The following is a 20,819-nucleotide window of genomic DNA, read 5'->3' as shown; positions in this document are numbered from 1 at the left end:
ACTACTGCAGTGTGAACGGTTTCTCGGTGACAGCGATGAATTGTAATAAATCATCATAATCTTCTTGGTTCTTTCGGTAAAGTCACGTAGAAGGGAAGTAATAAAATAATAAAAATAAAACATAATTTTTATTTTTATTATTTTATTACTTCCCTTCTACGTGACTTTACCGAAAGAACCAAGAAGATGAATCCCTGCAGTCACGAAAGCTTTAAATCGAAATTTAAATCATCATAATTACTATATTTTTTTGAAACGTGTAACTTTGTTGCTTAGATATGACACATTACTAAAACTGCCTTTAAAAGAAGAAGCACAAACATAAGAACTGTGAACAGCAACAGCAGTTGGTAATTAGGTAAAAGCCAAACTGTTTTTTCCTTAAATTTTTTGTCATTCATCTCCCAAATTGATCCCGATCGTGCGATTGGTATGTATGTTGAACTTCTTTTGCACCGTACGTAGCCAACCGTGCTAATCGGAGGTGCTATCGGTGTCATGGCTTAGACAAAAATCCACTCGCATTTCGTGCAGAGCAGTGCAACTTTGAGATGTACACACTGCAGAGGGCAGCACTTCCTCCACACAAGAGGCATGTTCATCACACGACAGTGAAACCCATCGCCATTCATTCTCAAAGTAAAGAATTTAGCCAAATTAAGTAAGGGACCAAATTTTACACGACGAGTTTTTCCGTCCAATGATTGATGACCGGGCTGAGACAATACTCGAGATCGCGGTTTGTACCACGGGCCTGGCTTGAACCCAGGATTCAGAAGGTTCCGGCTCAACGCTCTGACCTCTGAGCCACTCTGCCGCCCCTTTATGCTGCCATGTAAATGAGGCACGGCTATGTCAGCGGCATTATCCCGCTCAATAGGCGTGTGAATGAGTGGCTATTCAGGCACTTGAAGTGAAGCTGACCTCAGAGCCGCGTGGTGGTGGTGGTGGTGGCAGTGTGGTAGCGGTGATGTGGCCCTGGTGTGATGGCGTGGTGGCATGGCGGCAGCGTCGATGGTGTGGTGGCGGTGGTGTGGCGGTGGTGGTGGTGTGGTGGGGGCAGTGATGTGGTGGCGGTGTTATGGCAGTTGTATGGCAGTGGCGGTGGCAGTGGCGGTGTGGTGGTGGTGTTGTAACGATATTGGTGGCGGTGCTGGTGATGTGCTGGTGGTGTTGTGACGGCGGTGACGGCGACGCACCTGCGGTGTGAGTTCCGGTTGCTGTTGACGTGGCCCTTGCCGGTGCACCCCGGCGTGGGGCACTTGAGGGTGCTCTCGTGCATGGCCAGAACTGCGGCGCACGGCGACGCACAGACAGACATGCGATCCATCTTAGCGAGGGGCCTGGTCACAGCGGCAACCCAACTCACCGACCGACAGTCGAGTCGGTGTGACGCGACTACTGTGGTGGTGGTGGTGCCAGCCCGCTGGCACCACCACCACCACAGTAGTCGCTGGCACCACCACCCCCACTGATTTCCATGCCATATAGATCAATAAGTTTAGCAACCGGCCGCCACTCGCATCACATGACTACAAACATATGCTGAACAAGCTGCATTACTTGCTAATATCACAGTCACGTGAAATTCTAAACATCTAAGAGACTAATTACAATTGACATGCATTGTAATTGTGTTAAAATAATGAGATCCAAGTTGATATTTGGTGCACACCCGTTTTCTCCGTGAATCCGTAACACCTTGAGCTACTTGGAAGGGCGGCCCCTGCGCTTTCGCTTGGCTTCCTTTTACCCGAAGAGTGACTCCGCCACCCTTACTAGGGCGGAGCGCACGCCGCAATTCCACATCCGTACGGCGGAGGCTTGCCTCTCCACGGGACAACGGCTCGTGCAATTTCCCCCACGGCGAGGCGAATAACGGATCACGGGGACAGCGCTCGTGCTTGGAGCGCGCCCCGTCGCCTCGCCGGTGCGTGCGCGGTGCCGCGGGCGCGACGCTCACTCTCGGGGGGAACACGGTCCTTGCGGGGGCAGCCCGACAGGCTGCGGTGGTGCGGGTACAGCCCGGTCACGTGACCCGTGCCGTCACAACCTGGGGTCGGGCACTTGCTCTCCTTCTTCTCCACCCGCGGTTCTGTCATGGTCGGTGGGGGGGAGCGAGGGGGGGTGGGTAGGGGGGGCAAGGGGTGGAAGGGTTAAGGCGGGGGGGGGGGCAGCATGTGCGAGTAGAGCTGCCGCGATGTAATACTTTGACGATGCGATGTGGATTTCAGATAACACGTCGGAGAGTTAAACAAGCGGGTAGTCTCAAGCACTTTCTAACTCTGTGTCGGCACGTTTCTTGTGCGCAAGCTGTGGTCCGCTAGGCCACAGGAAGCGGTCCGTAGAAGCGATGCAGATGCCATGATATAGAGTCGTCATTTTGAACGACGTATTATTGGAGGAAACCCATGTCAAACGGGGGAAGAAACATACAAACTCCACACAGAAAAGGTGTGCCCAGGTCAGGAATCGAATCCAGGTTCACTGCGTCAGCCTGCCGCACAAGTATGAGTTCACGTACAGGAGCGAGATGGATGGGAGCAGCACTGGACTTTGGAAGTCGGTGATGGCGTTGGGCAGTGAAGAGGCAATGAATGATGATGGCGATGATGATGATGATGATGACGATATTGACCCACGCACAACAAACTCAAATGCACCTGGATGCAATGCATTGAGACCAGCGTGGTTTTATTCCTTACGGCAGTGCTCGTCAAGACGTCGTCGGATCGAAATCGGAAAAAAAAGGTGATTAGCGTACACGTTCGTCATCGGAATGGGAAAGGGTTCATTGATCTTGGGTGGATAATGGGCTGGAACAATACGGGAATCCAGACGCCCCGTGTCCTGTGGTATAAGCATGTTACAGTGCTCCGCTTTAAATTCAACAGAAGGGAAACTTCTGCTTGAAGGCTTCCAAAGCAATCAGCTGCTGGTCCTTCTCATAATTACAGAGACGCCACCCCACAGCCCCCCCCCCCCCCCCCCCTAAAGAATGTTAACCGGCTGAGTAACCCCTCGTACATTCGGGAATGAGGTCAAGACGTGTTGGTTTTTATAATACACAGCAGCCTCAAGCGGTGACCTTCGCAGCACGGGCAGCTGCTACGCAATCACTGGGAGGGGGGAGGGGGGGGGAGTCGGAGAGGGGGGGAGGGGGGGAGGGAAGGGGGGGCCCTTCGTGGCTCACAGCAAGAAGGACCTGGGTTCGATTCCCGACTCAGGTGCCTTTCTATTATTATTTTACTTTTTATTTTTTACCTACGTGACTTACCGAAAAAAACTAAGAGTATTTCTACGAGAAGTTTGTGTGTTTTCTCTCCTCCTGTTTTCCATGGGTTTCTCCGATTTCCTCCCATAGTTGAAAATCAGCGATACAATGTAACCGGTATTGCCTCAAAGCATCCCAATGCTAAGAAAATCACCTGCAAATTACTCAAATGGGAGCACACACAGCAGCAGCAGCAGCGACAAACTGGACAGGGCTCTACTGAAAGACAGCCTGGAGACTCATTGGAGGCTTTTCTGGGTAAATAAGATGAATAATAATGAAACTTTAAAAGATAACACCGAACATATCATGGCAAGACCATCTCCCAATGCCGCTACAGCAGAGAACTGCATGTAAACACATCGTCTCGAGCGCCGTGTTCGTATTATTACTACGCGGCTGACTAATATTGGGAATTTATCATCGCAGGAAGAGTTACGGATTGCTCAGGATGGCTAACAAAACAGGTGCAAACCCCAAATACGGACGGTGAGACAAATGACAGAGCAGAAACGTTGCTCCGATTGTGTGTGCGGTGGGGAGCGGTGGTGTCGCGGTTAGCGCGCTGCGCTACAAACCTGAGGACACAAGTTCGATTCCTGCTCACAGACAACACCAGTGACGATTATCTGAACTGGTCTTGGGTCTCCCCTAGGTCGACTCAGCCTCAAATGAGTACCTGGTGCGGTGTGTAAACATCGCCACTGGGGAAACAATAGCGGCCGGGCGTGGTGCTGGCCACCCAGCCCTTATGTGCCGTACCGGCCTTCATAGGTGCTCACTAACAGCACTTGCCCCAACAGTCTGTTAAAGCTACACAGGGGATCTTTGTCTTTTTTTGTGCGATCGCTCAGTCGTGCCGAACAAACCCTATCCATTACCACCACACTCAAAAACACATCAGGCCAGCACCTCGCAATCATTTACACGACAGTCTCTCAGGGAGATTACGTCATTTTCCAGCGGCTTAGAGAGGCCGGCGGGCAAAACGTCGTGCCCAAGTCACGGAACGCGATTCAAAACTGAATTATAACACCGTGAGGCGCCGCACCGAACGGCCCCTCGCTCGAGAGCCTCAATTACTTGGGGCAGAAAGCGCCAACGGAAAACGACGATCGTGGCCGCTCCCAGGGTCACCGCGAGAGGCTTGATCGTTCGAAACGATTTGAGCGCCATTTTTAGAGCGGTGCCCTTTGAAAGCGCGGCGAGAGCGGCGACAACGGCGGCCCCCGGGGGCCGTGGCCCAGCTCGCGACGAGGTGAGCGGGATGCAGGAGCGGCGCTCCGCGCTCATTTGGCGACGGGCCGCCCGCCTCAAGGACGACCGCTCAACGAGAGCAGGCCGAGGCGCACGGCCGTCGCCCGGCAAGGATTGGTGGAGCTCCCTCGCCGTGGGAGTCGAGCTCAACGTCTCCCGGCTCGCCACGAGGCTATGATGGCAGTGTAGCAAAGCAAGTGGGTTAATGTCCACGTGGTCTCTCTGAACGGGGATCGAGGGTTATACCCCATCGCGCGCATGTTGTTTTTTCCCGCAGGTTTCCTTCCACACGTATTAAAAAAAAAAACTTCAAAAATGAAGTTGGTCAAACATCTCAATATGAAAAGTATCCTAGAGCTTGGTCATGCATTGTTTCAAGTTCCATGCGGGAGAGATCGAATCGGACCGGATGACCTCGGGATCGCAAGCCCCGGTCATACCGAGTCTCAAGGATCATTTTCAGGAGGCTCCTGCCAGGCTAGTGCAGGAGGCAGCAAACATCGCTGTGTTGTTTCCCAAATGATACATGTGCGAGTCGTTCTCCTAATTTGGCTCTGACCGAAAAAGTCAAAACTAGGGGACAATTGGTGAATCAATGAAGCTAGCCGTGGTAACCTCTCTCCACCGTGGTAACCTCTCGTCACCACGGTAACCTCTCTTCACCACCACGTTCCTCCCCACTCGCAGCCACAGCCAAGTACCGTAATATTCTCAACAACGCCAATAAACGTGCGGGCCCAGGGTTTCATATCGCCGGCGCGAGGGATTCGCCACGGGGCCGAATCCATCACGGCGAGACGTGTGTTTACACCGCGCCGAGCGTCATTCGTCACGGCGGCCGCGTGCCGCTCCGTCGTCGGCGGAGAGCGTCTCCGGGAGGGATTGAACGGCGCGGGTTCACGCGGGGGCAGCCAAACGGTGCCCGCGCGTCACTGCTGCCCCGGGGTTGCCACCTATCTTGGTTTTCCCAGGGATCGTTCTCTCGCAAGGACCCATACTCTTTGGTTGTTTCGGTAAAGGCACGTAGGTAAAAATAAAATAAGTTAAAAATGAAAACTAAATTAAATCACGACGTTTCGGGCGCAACAAAAGCGTCCGTCTGCAGGTGGGGACAAAACACAGCGGAAGAACAATCGAGTATAGTAGTGTAGTGTATAGTGTAGAGTATAGTAGTGTAGTGCATTGTGGAGTGTATAAAAGTGTAATGTTTAGTAGTCTATGGTAGTGTAGTGTAGAGTATAGCAGTGTAGTGTATTGTGGAGTGTATAATAGTGTAATGTTTAGTAGTCTATGGTAGTGTAGTGTATAGTGTAGTGTAGAGTATAGTAGTGTAGTGTATTGTGGAGTGTATAATAGTGTAATGTATAGTAGTCTATGGTAGTGTAGTGTATAGTGTAGTGTAGAGTATAGTAGTGTAGTGAATTGTGGAGTGTATAATAGTGTAATGTATAGTAGTCTATGGTAGTGTAGTGTATAGTGTAGAGTATAATAGTGTAGTGCATAGTGTAGAGTATAATAGTGTAGTGTATTGGTGATTTCATTTAGTGGTTTTCATTTGTAAATTGTTTTATTTTCACCTACGTGACTTGACTAAAAAAACAAAGAGCATGGATCCTTCAAATCTCGAATCGGCTTAACTCAGCTTTCTTATTAACCAGCTCAACTTCCGCCGTCCACCCCCTGCATCACAAAGCTTTAGTTTGAATTTCATGACAACTTCCCAGCCTACACCCCGCCCCCACACTCACACTGGCTCCCCCCCCTCTCCCCTCCCGCAGCTATATAATCCCTCGTCACAGCCATCTCTTAGGCATACTTAAGCGGTTGTTCTTTCGCTGTGTTTTGTCCCCACCTGAAGACGGACGCTTGTGTTGCGGCCGAAACGTCGTGATTTAATTTAGTTGTTTTCATTTTTTACTTATTTTATTTTTACCTACGTGCCTTTACCGAAAAAACCAAAGAGTACACATGCTCTCCCGGGAAAGCTTCCCGGGATGTTAAAAGTTAAGTTTTTTCACGTATCGGCGGTGTAACAGTAGTAGCGGTAATAATAATAATAATACTACAACGCTCAAGACGATGCATATGCACGGAGTTCTCCCCTCTTTCCTCTCCTGTGAGATATTCATCCTCCCCTGATAGCTCCCGGTTTATTTTGCAGCGCGGCGGTGGCGACCGTGGTCTGGATCACGTTGTGCGGCGCGTGCTCCGGTGACGTCGCAGCTCACGGCCGCCGACGTGAATTAGCCCCCCGTCCCCCTCCCTGTTCCTGCCCCCCCTCCCTGCCCCCTATCCCCACCCCCCCTCCCTGCCCCCCCTCCCTGCCCACACCCCGCCCCCCCTGCCCCCTATCCCCACCCCCTTCCCTGCCCCCTATCCCCGCCCCCCCGCCCCGGCTCGTTATTAATGAGCGCGTCGCCGCGGTGTGGGGACCCTCGTGCTCGGCGAAGCGGTGATTTACGGCCACAATTCGGAAACACCGCAGATTTCGGTTGTCGCGTGCGAACGACGAACCACGGGGATGAATACGCGTGAATATAAATATACGGTTGTATTTTATTTTACCTTGTTTAACCAGGAGAGCCACCCTGAGTGGGAAGACTCTTTTTCAAGCGACTCCTGAATTCGGATGCTTTGCTAACACCAATTACACCGAATGTTTTGGACCGCTGGCAGGAAACTGGAGAGCCCAGAAGGAAACCCACGTAAAACAGGGGAGGGGGCTGGGGGAACATACAAACACCACGCAGAAAGGTGTGCCCAGGTCGGGAATCGAACCCAGGTCCACTGCGTCAGCCTGCTGCCTAAGGATCAGGATGAGTGCACGTACAGGAGTCAGATGGATGGGAGCAGGACTGGACTTGAAAAGTTGGTGACAGCGTGGGGAGGATAGTCGATGGCGATGATGATAGCGATGATGATGGCGATGATGATGATGGCGATGATGATGATGATGGCGATGATGCTGATATAGACCCATGCACAACAATTCAAAATGCCCCAAGATGCACTGCACCGAGACCAGCGTGGTTTTGTACTCGGCGTCTGCGATCGTCAAGACGGATCGTCGTGCAGCTCGTCACTGCTGCAACAGAATCACTGATTGGATGGCCGAGAGATTCACTCACTCACTCAGAGTGACTCACACAGAGTGACTCACTCACACAGAGTGACTCACTCACACAGAGTGACTCACTCACACAGAGTGACTCACTCAATCCATCCTACTGAAGATGAAAGAAGAGATATGTGGACAAAATATAGAGATGTAGTGAGGTGGGAGAAGACAGCGGCAGTCGTGACTTTTATGTTAATTGAAAGTTTATGCTGATTGGGCTCCGAAATCGATCTGACAAAGTGATGAATCCACTACCCCTTGAAGCTGCCCGCAGCCCTCAGCGTAACGGTCAATCGCCTTACAACCAGCGGCCACCCCTAGCTGAACGTGTCTCCATAGAAACGGCGATACCTTTCGAGATGCAGCATGGCCCCGTGTAGGCTGTCACGGTGGCGAGATGTTAACTACCTCGCCTGGTATACAAGCGGTCGTGGGTTCGATCCCGACCCCGTAGTCGCGTGAAATTTTCTCCGGGTCCTCCGGTTTTTCCCCTCCACATTTAGAATGAACATTACACGTGGCTGCTATAAATATTTCCACGTCATAAGCCACTTCATTTGTCGCCATGTCGCTTCTGAAAAAGAGTTACATAGCTCAGTGAGCCTTACCTGGTCAAATAAAAACAGTTTAGTTAAAGGCAGTGACTGCGACCTGGGAAAGAGTGAGTCTCCACCGGCTGGGTCCGCCGTACCTTTACCTTTGGGGCACGACTGCTTCTTGCCGTCGACCTCGGGGCCCTTGCCTCCCCGGTCGGCGATGACGACGGTCGCGGCCGCCGCGGCCGCCGCGGCCGCGGCGGCACGAGCGGCCTCCTTGGCCTGCTTCTCCTCGAGCACGCGCGCCCGCTCCGCGTCCAACGCGATGGCCTTCTCCAGGAGGCTCAGGTTGCCCCTCACCATGTCGAAGGCCTCCGAGCGGTCCGAGCCGTCCGACTTGACCGACGCGCCGTCCTCGTAGTCCTCGTGGCCCGGGCCGGCGGGCTCCGTGCAGCGGCGTGCGTACGCGGCCCTCGCCTCCTCCTCCTCCTCTTCCTCCTCCTCTTCCTCCTCCTCCTCTTCCTCCTCCTCCTCCTCTTCCTCGTCGTCGTCGTCTTCGTCGTCGTCGTCCTCGTCGTCGTGCCCGCGTCCCGTCAGGTGCTGCCCGGGCTTCACCTCGCACACGAGGCCGCCCTCGGGCTTCGGCGCCGCCGGCGCGTCGGCGTGCCGCCGGGGCGACGCGCCCCCTCCGGCCGGCGTCAGTGGCGAGCGGCGGGGGCCCCGGCCGTCGAGGAGGTCGCTCGGTGGCTGCGCGACGCCGAAACGCGCCGCCGCGGCGCCACCGCCGCCGCGGCACTCAAAGCGGCCGCCGCGGTTCTTGAGCGGGTCGGCGAACACGCGAGCGCTTTTGGCGTCGACGTCCGACGAGCGGCCGGAACGCTGTAGCGCGGCTGCCGGGGTGGCGGCCGGAGCGGCGGCGGCGGCGGCGGCGGAGTCCGGACAGCAGAGGGCCGGGCGATCGTCGGCGGCGTCGGCGGCACCGGCGCGGTCCGGCGCGGCGACAGCGCCGTTGGGACCAAAGGCGACCTGGTCGGCGCCGCCCTCGCGCGCCGCGAGCCGCGAGCTCCCGTCGCACGGCGCCATCCCGCCGGGCGGGGGAGGGGCGCACGCCATGCTCCCGGCCGCGATGTTGCCCAGGTTGAGGAGGGAGTTGGCCACGATCTCGTCGTAGTCCTCCACGGCCTTGCCCTCCGAATCGGTCCACGCGCCGCCGCAGGCGTTCGCCTCGCCCACTGCCCAAAACGGAAACGAGGAGCGTGGCCGTTGGCGGGGGCGGCTCGGCACCGCGCGCTCGGAAAACTCCCACAGCCGCGGAATAACGCCCGACGCTGCCCTCGCATTCATGAAGTTTGCAGTTCGTAGTAACAGAGCACAGGTCAGAATCAAGGTTAAGTTCACATCCGGGTTCGGGGTCAATTCAGCTCACCCTCCCTTGAGCGTTACTGAATGCAAAAGCACCGATTGTGCTCGAGAACCAGCAGCACCAGCAGCAGCAGGAGCTGCCGGTGCTGCTTTATCAACGAGGGCGGAGGTCAACCGCTCATTACAGTTCCTAAAGCTCTTAGAACGAGGAGCAAATCGTCGGGCATCACATCAGAGCACCGTACAGCAACCGCGGAAACCTACGCAGTGAAACTGGAACCGTTCTACTGGAAGTCGCCGCGTCAAGGCGCCGGCGACGGCGGTGCCGTGCGTCGCGAGCAAAGGGTACCTGGAGCGTCGCGGGCGACGGCGGCGGCGGCAGCGGACGAGGAGGAGGAGGTGGAGCAGCAGGAGGAGGAGGAGCGCAGGTCGTCCCGTGAGCACCCCCTCTCGGGCAGCAGCGCCGCGTGCCCCGGCTCCGCGGGATCCCTTCTCGCCCACGAGTCCACCCGGTGCGGTCGGCCTCCCTCTTTGACCTGGGCCGTCGTTTCGCCCACCTCGTTGGCATTTCCCTCTTGATGCTGCTGTTGCGACATGGGTCTCGTGTCACCCTGGGGTGAGCCCTCCGAGGACAACCTCTTCACGGGCGGCTCGTCCTCGTCCGTCTCTTCCCCCTTCCTCCGCTTGGCCAAGGGGCAGCCATACGCACTGCGGGCAGGAAGCATCGGTTTAAACACAAGTCTTCTTAGATAAACGCCTAGGTTTTCACGGACTATGTTACGACTCACCATTGATTTTTTGATCAGGCCACGTAAGATATTCCACCACCCAAGATTCAGGAACTCATAATCGGAATTCCTTGATCTTATTCTGACTTCCTGAATCTTGTCCAGAATATGCTTGGTGTAGTTTCAAGCAAAACTTCGCTCGTCTTAACGCTGTTTGGCTGTGAAATTTGTCGTTCGCCTTACCCTTAAAGTGAACCGTGACAATAATTGGTGCGTTAAAACGCGTGCACGTTACATGTGGCTGTTTTATTAGCGTGGCTATGTCAGACGGTGCAGGGTCTTACGAGACACATATTTGGCCAGACCATTGTGGCTGAACTCAAAAATCAATCACGAGTCTATGTATTCTTCTACAACGGCAGCAAAAAAAAAAATCGAAGTTGAGAAGCACAGAGAGCAATACCGCAGTGGCCCGAAGGCACTGCACTGCAAAATCGCCGTTCCCAACTACAGCATCAAAACATTCTCCACCGCTGTTTCACTCTGATCTGTTTTTAATGGTCAGTGTACATCGTCATCATCAGCAGCAGCCGCCATGGTCAATTCACTGCCAGGTGAAGACCTGCCCAAAGCCGTCACCACCTCTCACGATCCTGCGATGTAAACACCAACAGGCGCCCGAACTGATTTCATCGTTCCATCTCCTTCGGCGGACGTACACTTAGGACACGTTCCGTTCCTTGCCTGCAACTCCCGTAATTGTCTCGACCATTTCATCGCTTTGTTTTCGCTGTCATTTCGTGTTGGGAGAAATAAAAAAAACACACACACAAACGTTTGGCTGCGCTGGGCTTCCTTGAACCGACAAAGATGTTGGTGAGACAATATAAAATTGGGTTCGTTCGATAAAACAAAGATCGTATCTCGCGCACTTGCAGTGTGTATTGTATACGCCTCGAGATAATACGAAAAAAGTAGTAAAACGCTGCCGTTTGAAATGCGGCAGTGCCAAGAGAAAGAAAGAGCTCAATTGAACAGATAAAATAAAGTTTGCACATTCATTTTCTGCTTGGAAGGAAAAAAGGCTCTCATCCTCATATTACCTGAACATTATCTCCAAATGAGAACTGCATTGCCCTAGGATCCTATTAGCTTGAAACAAATTCTGCGGAATAATCTGCGAGCCCCTGCTGTTTTGATGTTCCACTGTAATTTTCTTTTTTAGTGTTATGAACAGACACCCTCTCCAGCGTCGTTAGTGGCTGCCGCCGCTGCCGCTCCCACGTAATGCTGCCACCACCGCCACCAACACACGTACAGCTGTGCCGACAGGAAACGCAATCGTTTTTATTATGATGACTATGATGTGGGTTTTGTTAATCGTTAGGGCTGATTATCGCTCTCACCGCCATCTTTCTCCTGCTCCTCCTCAGAAAAATGCATCCTATCTCACGTGCATTATCTCTCTTGGCGGAGACAAAACATTGTTTTATTTAGTTGCACAATGTGGTTTAAATGTCAGCCACTAAATCCCAGAGGATGTGAACTTCTATTATTCGACGATAAAGGGCTTTTTCCGCGATATGCCAACATTCGTGCCAAAGCGTCGCGAACATTCTTTTTTACTTCTGCCCAATAATGTACTTTTTTGCGTGGTATCTCTGGGTGTTCCGCACAGCAATTGACATTTACGCCAGAGTCCTAGGGACACCATGTTCAAATGTCAATTTTGATGCAGGTTCTTGCCGTGTTCTTTTTTTCCTCTCCAGGTCAAGGACAACAACGCGCTCACGACCCACGTGACGTGATGCGCCACGTCCATTCCCTTTGATATGAGCACTTGATCCATCCGACAAGAGCCACCGCTTACGATTTACATTTCGTCGACACGTCGCAGGTCGTCAATCGTGCTCGGTCACAGAGCCCATCGATAAAACATCACCCGGTTGGCCGTTCTTTTCCCTCGGCAAACTCAAGACGGGCGGAGAAGGTGGGTTGGTGGGGGCGGAGTGGCTGACATGTGGGCGGGCTGGGAGGCCCCTCAAATTAGCCGGGGGGTGGAGGTCTCACGCGGTCCACAAGCAGCACGTCGTGTTGGCACTGGGCCCGTGGCTCCCAGACGTGAGGGCGGTGTAAATGGGGTTGGGAAGGAATGGGTTCCACATTCTTTTGAAGTCTGCCTCCCGTCTATTGATGGAGGCTGTAGCTGATACGCACCTCCGATTTCCCGCGCCTCCGATTAGCGTGGTTGGTGCAACATAAGTTCAGCATATGTACATGCATGCATACGTTACAGGGCCGTTGTTCCGTTGCAATAAGAATGAGGGTTTGTGGGACTTCCACGTGCTCAGCATAATAAGGATTTCCATGTTATGTTTCTGTTGCCTCCTTGAGCACCGTGGAACGGTTTCCGCCGCTTGCCGGCTACATCACCGAAGGGGTTTCCAAGTGGGGTGGTGGAGGGGCATTCACGTCCCCCCACTTTGTCGCGGGGGAGAGGAGTTCTGCTGTGACTATCGCCGACGCAACTGCCGAGTTGCAGCACCATAGTGTGCGCCCACTCCTACCTGGCGACGGCTGCGCTGAGTCTTTACGTGTGCATTTAAAAGTGCATTTAAAAGTACCGTCGTTAGCACGATCGGCATTTACATCGCCCGGTTGAAGGGAGGACTCAAAAAGGGCACGATATGCTGTGAGTGTCTCAGCCACATCCAAACATGTTGGGCGCTATCTCTTTGCCACGTCTCAGTTTGTTGGGCGGTCGGTTTGACTCCACCTCAACTCAGAGCCACAGCTTTGCAAGTAACCCGCTGCCATTCCCAGCGCAGCAGGTGGTGGAGGAGGCGGTGTTGTTATTGGGTCAACGTTCGTGCCACGGCTTCGTGACCATGGCGGCCCCTTGCAGCGGAGCCGGGTCCGGGTGTCGGGAGTTCCGCGGGGAACGGGCGTCAGCGGCGTGCGCGCGAGCGTCTTTAGAAAGAGCAAACAACGCGGTCGACCTTCGCAGAATCAAATCCAAATTAAATGTCACGCGCCGCTCGGCCAAAATCCGCAAAATATTGTTTCCCGCCTAATCAAATAAAAAAATAAAAACGTCCAGCCCTTTGTCAATCCACCGCTGAGCGGAGGGCTCTCTGCAGACGGCATCTGTCATGAGGGTTGTTTGATCATACTTCACCCGGGTCGTGAATGAAGCGGCTGGCGGGTACCAGGATGGCTTCAGATATCCCTCGCCACTCATGTCATCCGTGGTCGGTGGGCTCATAACACAGCGTGTTATCCAATGTACCAAGTCACCACGACCACAACACGCGGATTTTCGTGGCCATTCAAAATGCCAGGATGATCTCATTCGCAGTAGTGCGCCTCTGCGGCTATCTGGAAAGCTCTTCCTCCGATATCAGGAAGCTACTGGAGCTATGCACTTTGAAATCTAGATTGAAAACTCATCTCTTTAGAACTTATTTTTGTGTTTTGTTTGTTGTCCTTCCCCGGGTTGGCCATATACGGCGCGAGAGAAGTTGAACATACATACAACCGTCTCTGTTTTTACTCCAGAGTTGCGGTCCCTCCACCTTGCTCAACGTCTCTCCTCTCATCCTCCACGAGCACAGAAGCTCAGTCCCTGCGCACCATCACCGGAAGGCGTGCTCGGCTCACTCAGGCCACGCTCGTACTGGCCTCCAGGTGACTTAGTGCCGCTTCATCATCATCACCGCGATCATGATGATGATCACCGTGGTGATGATGATCGTCATCATCATAAGCAAGGCAACTCATGTGGGAACATGCGATGGGTCCAAATCAGCAATGACGACCGCCCACGGATGGTCAATCGGCCGCCAAAACACACGGCCCACGGCAAACACCTCCGCCTGCAGGGTTAACTCGAGGTCTGCGCTGCCCCTTTTCTGCCGACGGACAGTTCTGAAAAGGACCCCGCTCACAAAATTTCGAGCGGCCGAGCACGTGAGCTGCCATGGCGGGGAAGCCGCGAGCACAGATCGCACAAAGGGAGGCATTTAGCGTCATAAATTAAAGATCTCAGAAGAGGATAAGCATTACTTATTTAACACAGGTTGTGCCACGTAAGCTTTTAGGTTTGACAAACGGGAAATCTTAGGGTCCATTTGCTGCCGTGCCACTTAGCGGAGATAATCAACCACGGGGATTAGGCCCAGGTGCTCCCGGTCACGGTGGCCTTATCCAGGTCACGCGTAGTCAACGCCAGGGCCATTTTGAAATTATGCCGGGCAACCATTTTATTTTCATGCAGACACATCACCAACGGCTTAACATTTCAAAAATTGAACGGTGCTGTCCTGGAATTGCGAGCTCACTTCACTGCGTGCAGAAGGGCCTTCCACACCTGGGGGGCATCCAGAGTAGCCCTTCTCGAGAGCGTTTCGGCCGACTCTTTCTCACTAGCCAGACGTCTCAGAAGAACCAATTTTTTTCAGATAAGCCCCTCCCCCTTTAACTTATATTTAAGGGCTGGTCTTTTGGAATTTTCCTCACTTGATGCAGTAATTTTAGCTGTGACGGTCCCACCTGATGACGGAGACTTGTGTTGCCTCCGAAACGTCGTGATTTATTATTTTATTTTATTTCTATTATTACTTTTATTAACTTTTAATTATATTTTTTACCTACGTGACTTTACCGAAAAAACCTAAGAGTATGAATCCTTGCAGTCACGAAAGCTTCAAATCTAGAATTCATTTTTTTTGGTGGCAACCCTACTGATGCCCCTTCTGCCCTGTGCCTCTCACCCACCTCTCCCACGAGCCAGGCCCACGAACGCAAAGAGCCCTCCCCTCCCCTCCCCAGCCACCCCCCCCGCCCATCCACCCCGGAAAATAACGACCACCGCAAGAGCACCGCCTTGCCGTGACCCCTCGGCAAAGGAGCCGAGCCAGAGGGGAGAAATGTTCCCTCTGTGGCTCGTCTCGCCGTGCCGAACGTGTGTCTTGGAGGCATCGTTAGAGAAGTGTATTTCTGTCTCATGTGTACGTTGTATAATTTTCCGCCTTCCCTTCATCGTTAAAGGTTTGTGCTCCGTTGACAGCCTTTGAATTACGATAGCCAGGCAAGACGGGCAAAGGATCCATAAAATAAATATATAGACGTGTGTTAAAAGTTGCACTGAAAATGCGCTTTTGCGCACAAATGCTCAATTATCTCCAACTGTGAGTGAAGTCCTTTGAAAGGGGAAGTTGGGAGCCTACTCACCTGAATACATCTTGAACCATGGAATCCACTACGGAATGAGAGGGATTAAAGAAATGAGACGAATTAGCCAAGCGACACAGGAGGATTAAGCAGAACCCAACATCACGCAAACAGCAATCAGAGCTTGCGAGACCGACACTCCGCCGTACGAACGCCACGCGGCCGCTCGCTTCAACGATTTAAACGCGTTTGAAAAAGACGAGTGTCATCAATGGATTTTACATTTTAACGAAGTGAAAAATAAAACATGCCGACGGCACGCCCTCCCCCCCGCCCCGCCCCCCCTGCCCCCCCCCACCCGCCCCCGCCCCACCGCCTCCGTAATTTATAACGGGCGCCAGCGCGCAGTGGGCGCCACGGACTCACGTTTCATCCCTTTCGAGCAAGTGTGCAGCCTGTTCTCGTCCGCTTCCAAATCCATCTGCAAGCGCGCCAGACACGAGAGCACAAGAACAGCGGCGGTGCCGCCGTTTCAAACAAAACCACAACCGGCGCTCGCCCCAAATTCCCTTTGCATTCGTGTGCGTACGTCGCGCGTAGCCAAGCGTGATTCATTCGGAGGCGCGGGGGAAGGACAGCGACAAACTAAACGCAGAGAGAGGTTCTCAAAAAACGTTCTTACGCCACTGCTGGTGGAGGGGCCCTGACTAGAGGGAGATTTCGAGGTGGTGGAGAGGGCATTTGGCAGACTCTACCACGCTGGTCTTGGAAGAGGTGAGAGTTCCCAGCCCAGGTGAACGTGCCAATCGAGGTGCGTGCATGTTCCCCGCTTGATCGGACAGAGGAGGAGATTAAAGAAATATAAATTCGTTGTTTCAAGTGTGCCGCACCAGGAGATCAAGCTGCGATATCTGGATTGCAAGTCCGGTGAATACCACACATCACATCATGACGATATCCCTCTCAATGGAATGAGGTTTATCTATATACTGCCTTTTGTCATTCGACTGCAGGATCCGTCACGTGGGTCGTGGGCGTCATTTGGCCATACTTCACCACTCTGGTCAGTGCGGGTTGATGAAGGTGGGAAGCATGAATGCCATATAAAAGAACCCTCTCATCATCATGCCCATTCTCCTCCTCATCACCGCATTGTTGTTCAAGAGCCTTGCTGCTACAGCAAGGCTCCGCTAAAGTAGTTCTGAACTTTTTCCTGTACGGCGGGCCCCCTCCAATCAAGACCATTGCCCTCCGTACCCCCCCACAGCCCAAGGGGACGAAGGCCGCAATACAGAGACAGAGAGAAAGAGACCACGTGCCCACACCCTGATTGAACATGATGTTAGTCAGCCGTGTGTTTATAAAGCATGTGTTTCATGTCACGCATTCGTGTGTGTTTTTTGTTGCCGTTAGCGCGGTGCTGACTTCCTCCGTGGACATTTATCCTGCACGGTATCCATGCCGCAGCCCGTGCCCACCCCTCAAGGTCTTGCGCACTCCGCCCAGCCCCACCCACCCAATGGGCTGAGAACCCCGGCTCCGCCGTTCCATGGCAGCAGAGAGAAAACCCGTAGTGACTAAAAATAACTCTGTGGCCAATCAAATAGCGACTCTAACTGTACCCCTAATCCAACACCAGTATTCCCCATATCAATACCAGGTCGCCGCATCAACACACCTACTGCCGCATCCAATCGTCATCGTCATCATCATTAGGGTCGCCACATTTGAATGTAACAAAATACGGAAACCAACGACACGCGCAATAGATGTGTTATGCTTCACGTATCCTGACAAGTTGGTGTTTGGGGCAAATATGTTAATTCATGCAAAGCTATTAAAAGACTTCAAATAAGTCAAAGTAGCGCCGAAAAGACCCATCTGAACTGTGTACTGTGCGCATGACAATCTGGGTGGGAACGTGGTTGATAATGGGGGTGAGCGTTTGCCGCTTGTCGCAGAGGCTCGCGGTTCAGGCCAAGGGAGGGGTGCCAGCGAGCGAGTGAGTGAGTGAGCGAGTGAGCGAGCGACGGTGGCGGCACCACCACGCACCCTGTGCTGGGCAGGGAGTGGAGGCCGAGCGGCGGGGAGGGACGGGCCGGCGCTGGCCTCCAGGCGGCAGGCGGCTGGGACTCTCTCCCGGCAGCTGCGCGCCCAGGGGCCCGGCCTCAGCAGCTCGCCGGCGAAGGCATTCTCTGCACCGCGGCGAACACAATGCGCGCGCACACACACACACGGACACACAAGCAGACAAATAAACACCCCGCTCCATATGGAGCAGTCCACTGTAGAGGTTGTATTTATCTCCTCCCGCCGGAGTGTAACGGTCAGCACACTGGAACCATTAAAGTAAACCATTGTTTTGTTTACCACGCAAGGCCCACTTAAGCAACGTAGCTCTTTCTTTCCGAAGCGACCTGGCCACAAATGATTGCTCAACGAAGTGGCTTATCGCGTGGAAATTTATAGCAGCCAAATACTCCAAATGCGACGTTGATTCTCAATGTGGAGGAAAAAACCGGAGGACCTGGAGAAAAATCCACGCGACCACGGGGAGAGAGAGAACACGCAAACTCTAAATATACAGCAGGCATCAGGGTCTGGATCGAACCCACGACCTCCTGTAAACCAGGCGAGGTAGTTAACATCTCGCCACCGCGTCAACACCCTGAAGGTAGCCCCGTGTCGGTCAGATGGTGGAAGTTATGCGAAGGTGAGACATGCAGCTACAGGCTTCTGCGTGGCACCCCTGGTTCGGCTTGATCAATCCACCTCTAGATGAAGGCCTGCCTCTATCCACATAACCGCTGCTCTACACAGAACATGCAGACAAGTGACTCGATAGACTGTGAGGGATGATGACGATGCCACTGTGGCGGTATCATGGTTGTCACATCAGAACCTGCATCCCAGAGGTCGTCGGTTCGGTTCAATGTCCCCCACCATCACACCACGGCAGCTGAAACAATGGGGAGCAAGTTTCTTAAATCCCCCCACCTCCCTCGCCAAGCCGCCACTAGTGTCCACCCGAAAGTGTAAATCGGTGCACCGCAGATTGACGCTGCCCGTGCAGTGGGGTTAAGCGTGGATACTCCCACCCCTTTCAAGACGTCTTTTGTTTTGTTCCTGTCGAGGTTGCTGAGCACGGGCCCAAAGCCACAAGTGGCCAGCAACAATCAGGACTCTTGAAGTTGTAAAGGACAATCCTTCATACGTCTTTTTATCTCAGAAAGGTAATCAGAACATGACCGGCATGGAATAGTAGGCCAAATGCCCTCTACAGGGGATCTACAGAGCTCCATCTATGGGAAACCCTTCTGTCAGCATTGACACCGACAGGGCTGCCCCCTTTAACTATTAACTTTCACTGCACCAGGCTCAGACTAATCACCGAGTAAGCAAATGCCAGAGTTTGAATGTCATATCGTCGGCCAAACTTACATCTCAACATCAATCAGTCGGCAATTGATTAAAGTGCAAGGTGGTACGTTCCGGTCTCCAGGACTGGAATGTACCCAGCCTCCCAGTCCAAACTTGGCCAGCAGCACGCGGAGCCAACTTTGTCTTTTTATTGCCACAATTCACCAGGTATTCGTTTGAGGTTGAGTCAACCTTGGGGAGGACAAAGCGAGGCTACATTCAGATGCCACTTGCCAATGATATTGTACTTGGCCAAAGATTGAAACTTGAGTCCATTTGGCTCGTAAGATGTCTAGGCAGTGTGGAAGAGTAGGCCAAATACTCCAAATACCCCTCTAGCGGAGACCATTCCACCAACAGCGGCATGAGCCAGCAATTGCAGGGCTGCGCCTTCGTCTTCAACTGACTTGGATTGTATATCCTCGATTATCCGTCAGCTGACTAACCAACTCTTGGGTGCGCTGTTCATTACTCTGCCACAAAGCGCCGAATCAGAAGTGGCGCTCGCACGGCAACGTGTCCCCGTGTCCCAGTCCTCGAATCGGACGAGCAGTGGTCAAAACCAAAACGGCAAAATCACCCGCGTCTGCCCGCACGCTGCACTTCCAGTCACTCGCACGCGCGCCGGAACCCTTGGGTAGAGATCTGCCGCACACCAACTCATTACATCCTCGCACATACCTCGGTGCCCAAGCCAAACAGAGCAAGCGTTTTATAGTTGTACTTTAGGACTGCACACGTACACACGCACTCTCACTTTAGCCACGTAAACTGTTGGGGGCAGGTGCTGTTAGCGAGCCCCTATTAAGGCTGGAATGGACAGGTGAGGGGTGGTAAAGCTAACACCGTGCTGATGTTTACACAGTACAGCAGGCACTCATTCATTTAAGGAAGAGTTTGGATACTAAACTAAAACTGAACTCTTTTCATTTTACCAGGTAAGGCCCACTGAGCTATGTAGCTATTTTTCAGACGTGACCTGGCCACAAATGAAAGCTCAACGCAGAGGATTATCATCATGTGAAAATTTATAGCAGACAATCAAACCGAGGTCACCGGGTTCTTTGTGTTGTGTGCTAACCACTGTACTGCCACTGCTCCCCCACATCAGAGAGTAGCCTTAACAAACTGTTGAGGCAAGAGCTGTTATCGAGCACCTATGAAAGCCGGCATGGCACACAAAGGGGTGGGTGGCCAGCACCACACCGACCGCCTTCGTCTCCCCAGTGCTGATGTTTACACCCTTCACCGGGTACTCTTTTAAGGCTCAACTAACCTAGGGGAGGCCCAGTTCAAATATTCGCCACTGCTTTTGGTTGTGAGCGGGAATAGAACTCGGGTCGCTGGGTTTGTAGTCCACTGTATTAACCACGACACGACATCTGCCACTCCCCACCCCACACACAGCAACACCAACAAAGTACATACAGAATTTTTTTTAATCCTAATTAAAACCTTCAACTTAAAAGAACATTTATTTTAAACGTGTGTTTCAGATGTTTATTTTCACATTCACTCACACTGGCCCCTGTGCGTGGATGGAGAATGTGAATTTATATTATTTTAATCTACGTTGCTGAGCAGATAATGTGGTTATCTTGACCTAGTAACTCAATTACGTGGCGTTATGAAGTCGAAATGGAGTGTTCTTTCAAATAATCCACGTTATTATGAAAGAAAAAATTAAATTAACCATTTTTTTTGTTCAGTGTTAAAACTGTCACAACTGCCTGGGAACAGATGTGCTATGTATTATTACACCACGACCCTGCAAAGGGTGTTCCCAAATGTCGTTGTATCGTTCTTAACACGGCGACCGTGTTCAGCTGAAATTACAAAAGTGACACGTTGACTCTGAAACGGACAAGTGAGCAACGGCATAATATACAACGGATGTCAATTTATTTTTTTGTAAGTATATGCGCCACACACACATTCGTTACATAATTCAT

The 20,819-nt window shown here is 52.7% G+C and overlaps 1 protein-coding gene across 18 annotated transcripts in view; it reads right to left on the bottom strand.

Moving 5' to 3' along the window:
- The window catches only part of LOC144732623 (myelin transcription factor 1-like), a 93,419-nt gene that overhangs the window by 22,450 nt on the left and 50,150 nt on the right, over positions 1 to 20,819 (bottom strand). For all 18 annotated transcript variants that reach the window (XM_078614131.1, XM_078614123.1, XM_078614166.1 and 15 more), the window contains exons 3-9: positions 17,500 to 17,642; positions 15,874 to 15,928; positions 15,508 to 15,535; positions 9,897 to 10,255; positions 8,347 to 9,417; positions 1,964 to 2,095; positions 1,200 to 1,290 (exon numbers count right to left, since the gene is read on the bottom strand). In XM_078614131.1, coding sequence (XP_078470257.1) covers positions 1,200 to 1,290; positions 1,964 to 2,095; positions 8,347 to 9,417; positions 9,897 to 10,255; positions 15,508 to 15,535; positions 15,874 to 15,928; positions 17,500 to 17,642 — 1,879 coding nt within the window. The remainder of the gene's footprint in view (positions 1 to 1,199; positions 1,291 to 1,963; positions 2,096 to 8,346; positions 9,418 to 9,896; positions 10,256 to 15,507; positions 15,536 to 15,873; positions 15,929 to 17,499; positions 17,643 to 20,819) is intronic.

Source organism: Lampetra planeri, chromosome 2 (genome assembly GCF_965212315.1).
Source record: "Lampetra planeri chromosome 2, kcLamPlan1.2.h2, whole genome shotgun sequence".
Classification (NCBI taxonomy): domain Eukaryota; kingdom Metazoa; phylum Chordata; class Hyperoartia; order Petromyzontiformes; family Petromyzontidae; genus Lampetra; species Lampetra planeri.
Note: the sequence above shows the minus strand (reverse complement) of the source record. Positions and strands in the feature narration are given on the sequence as shown.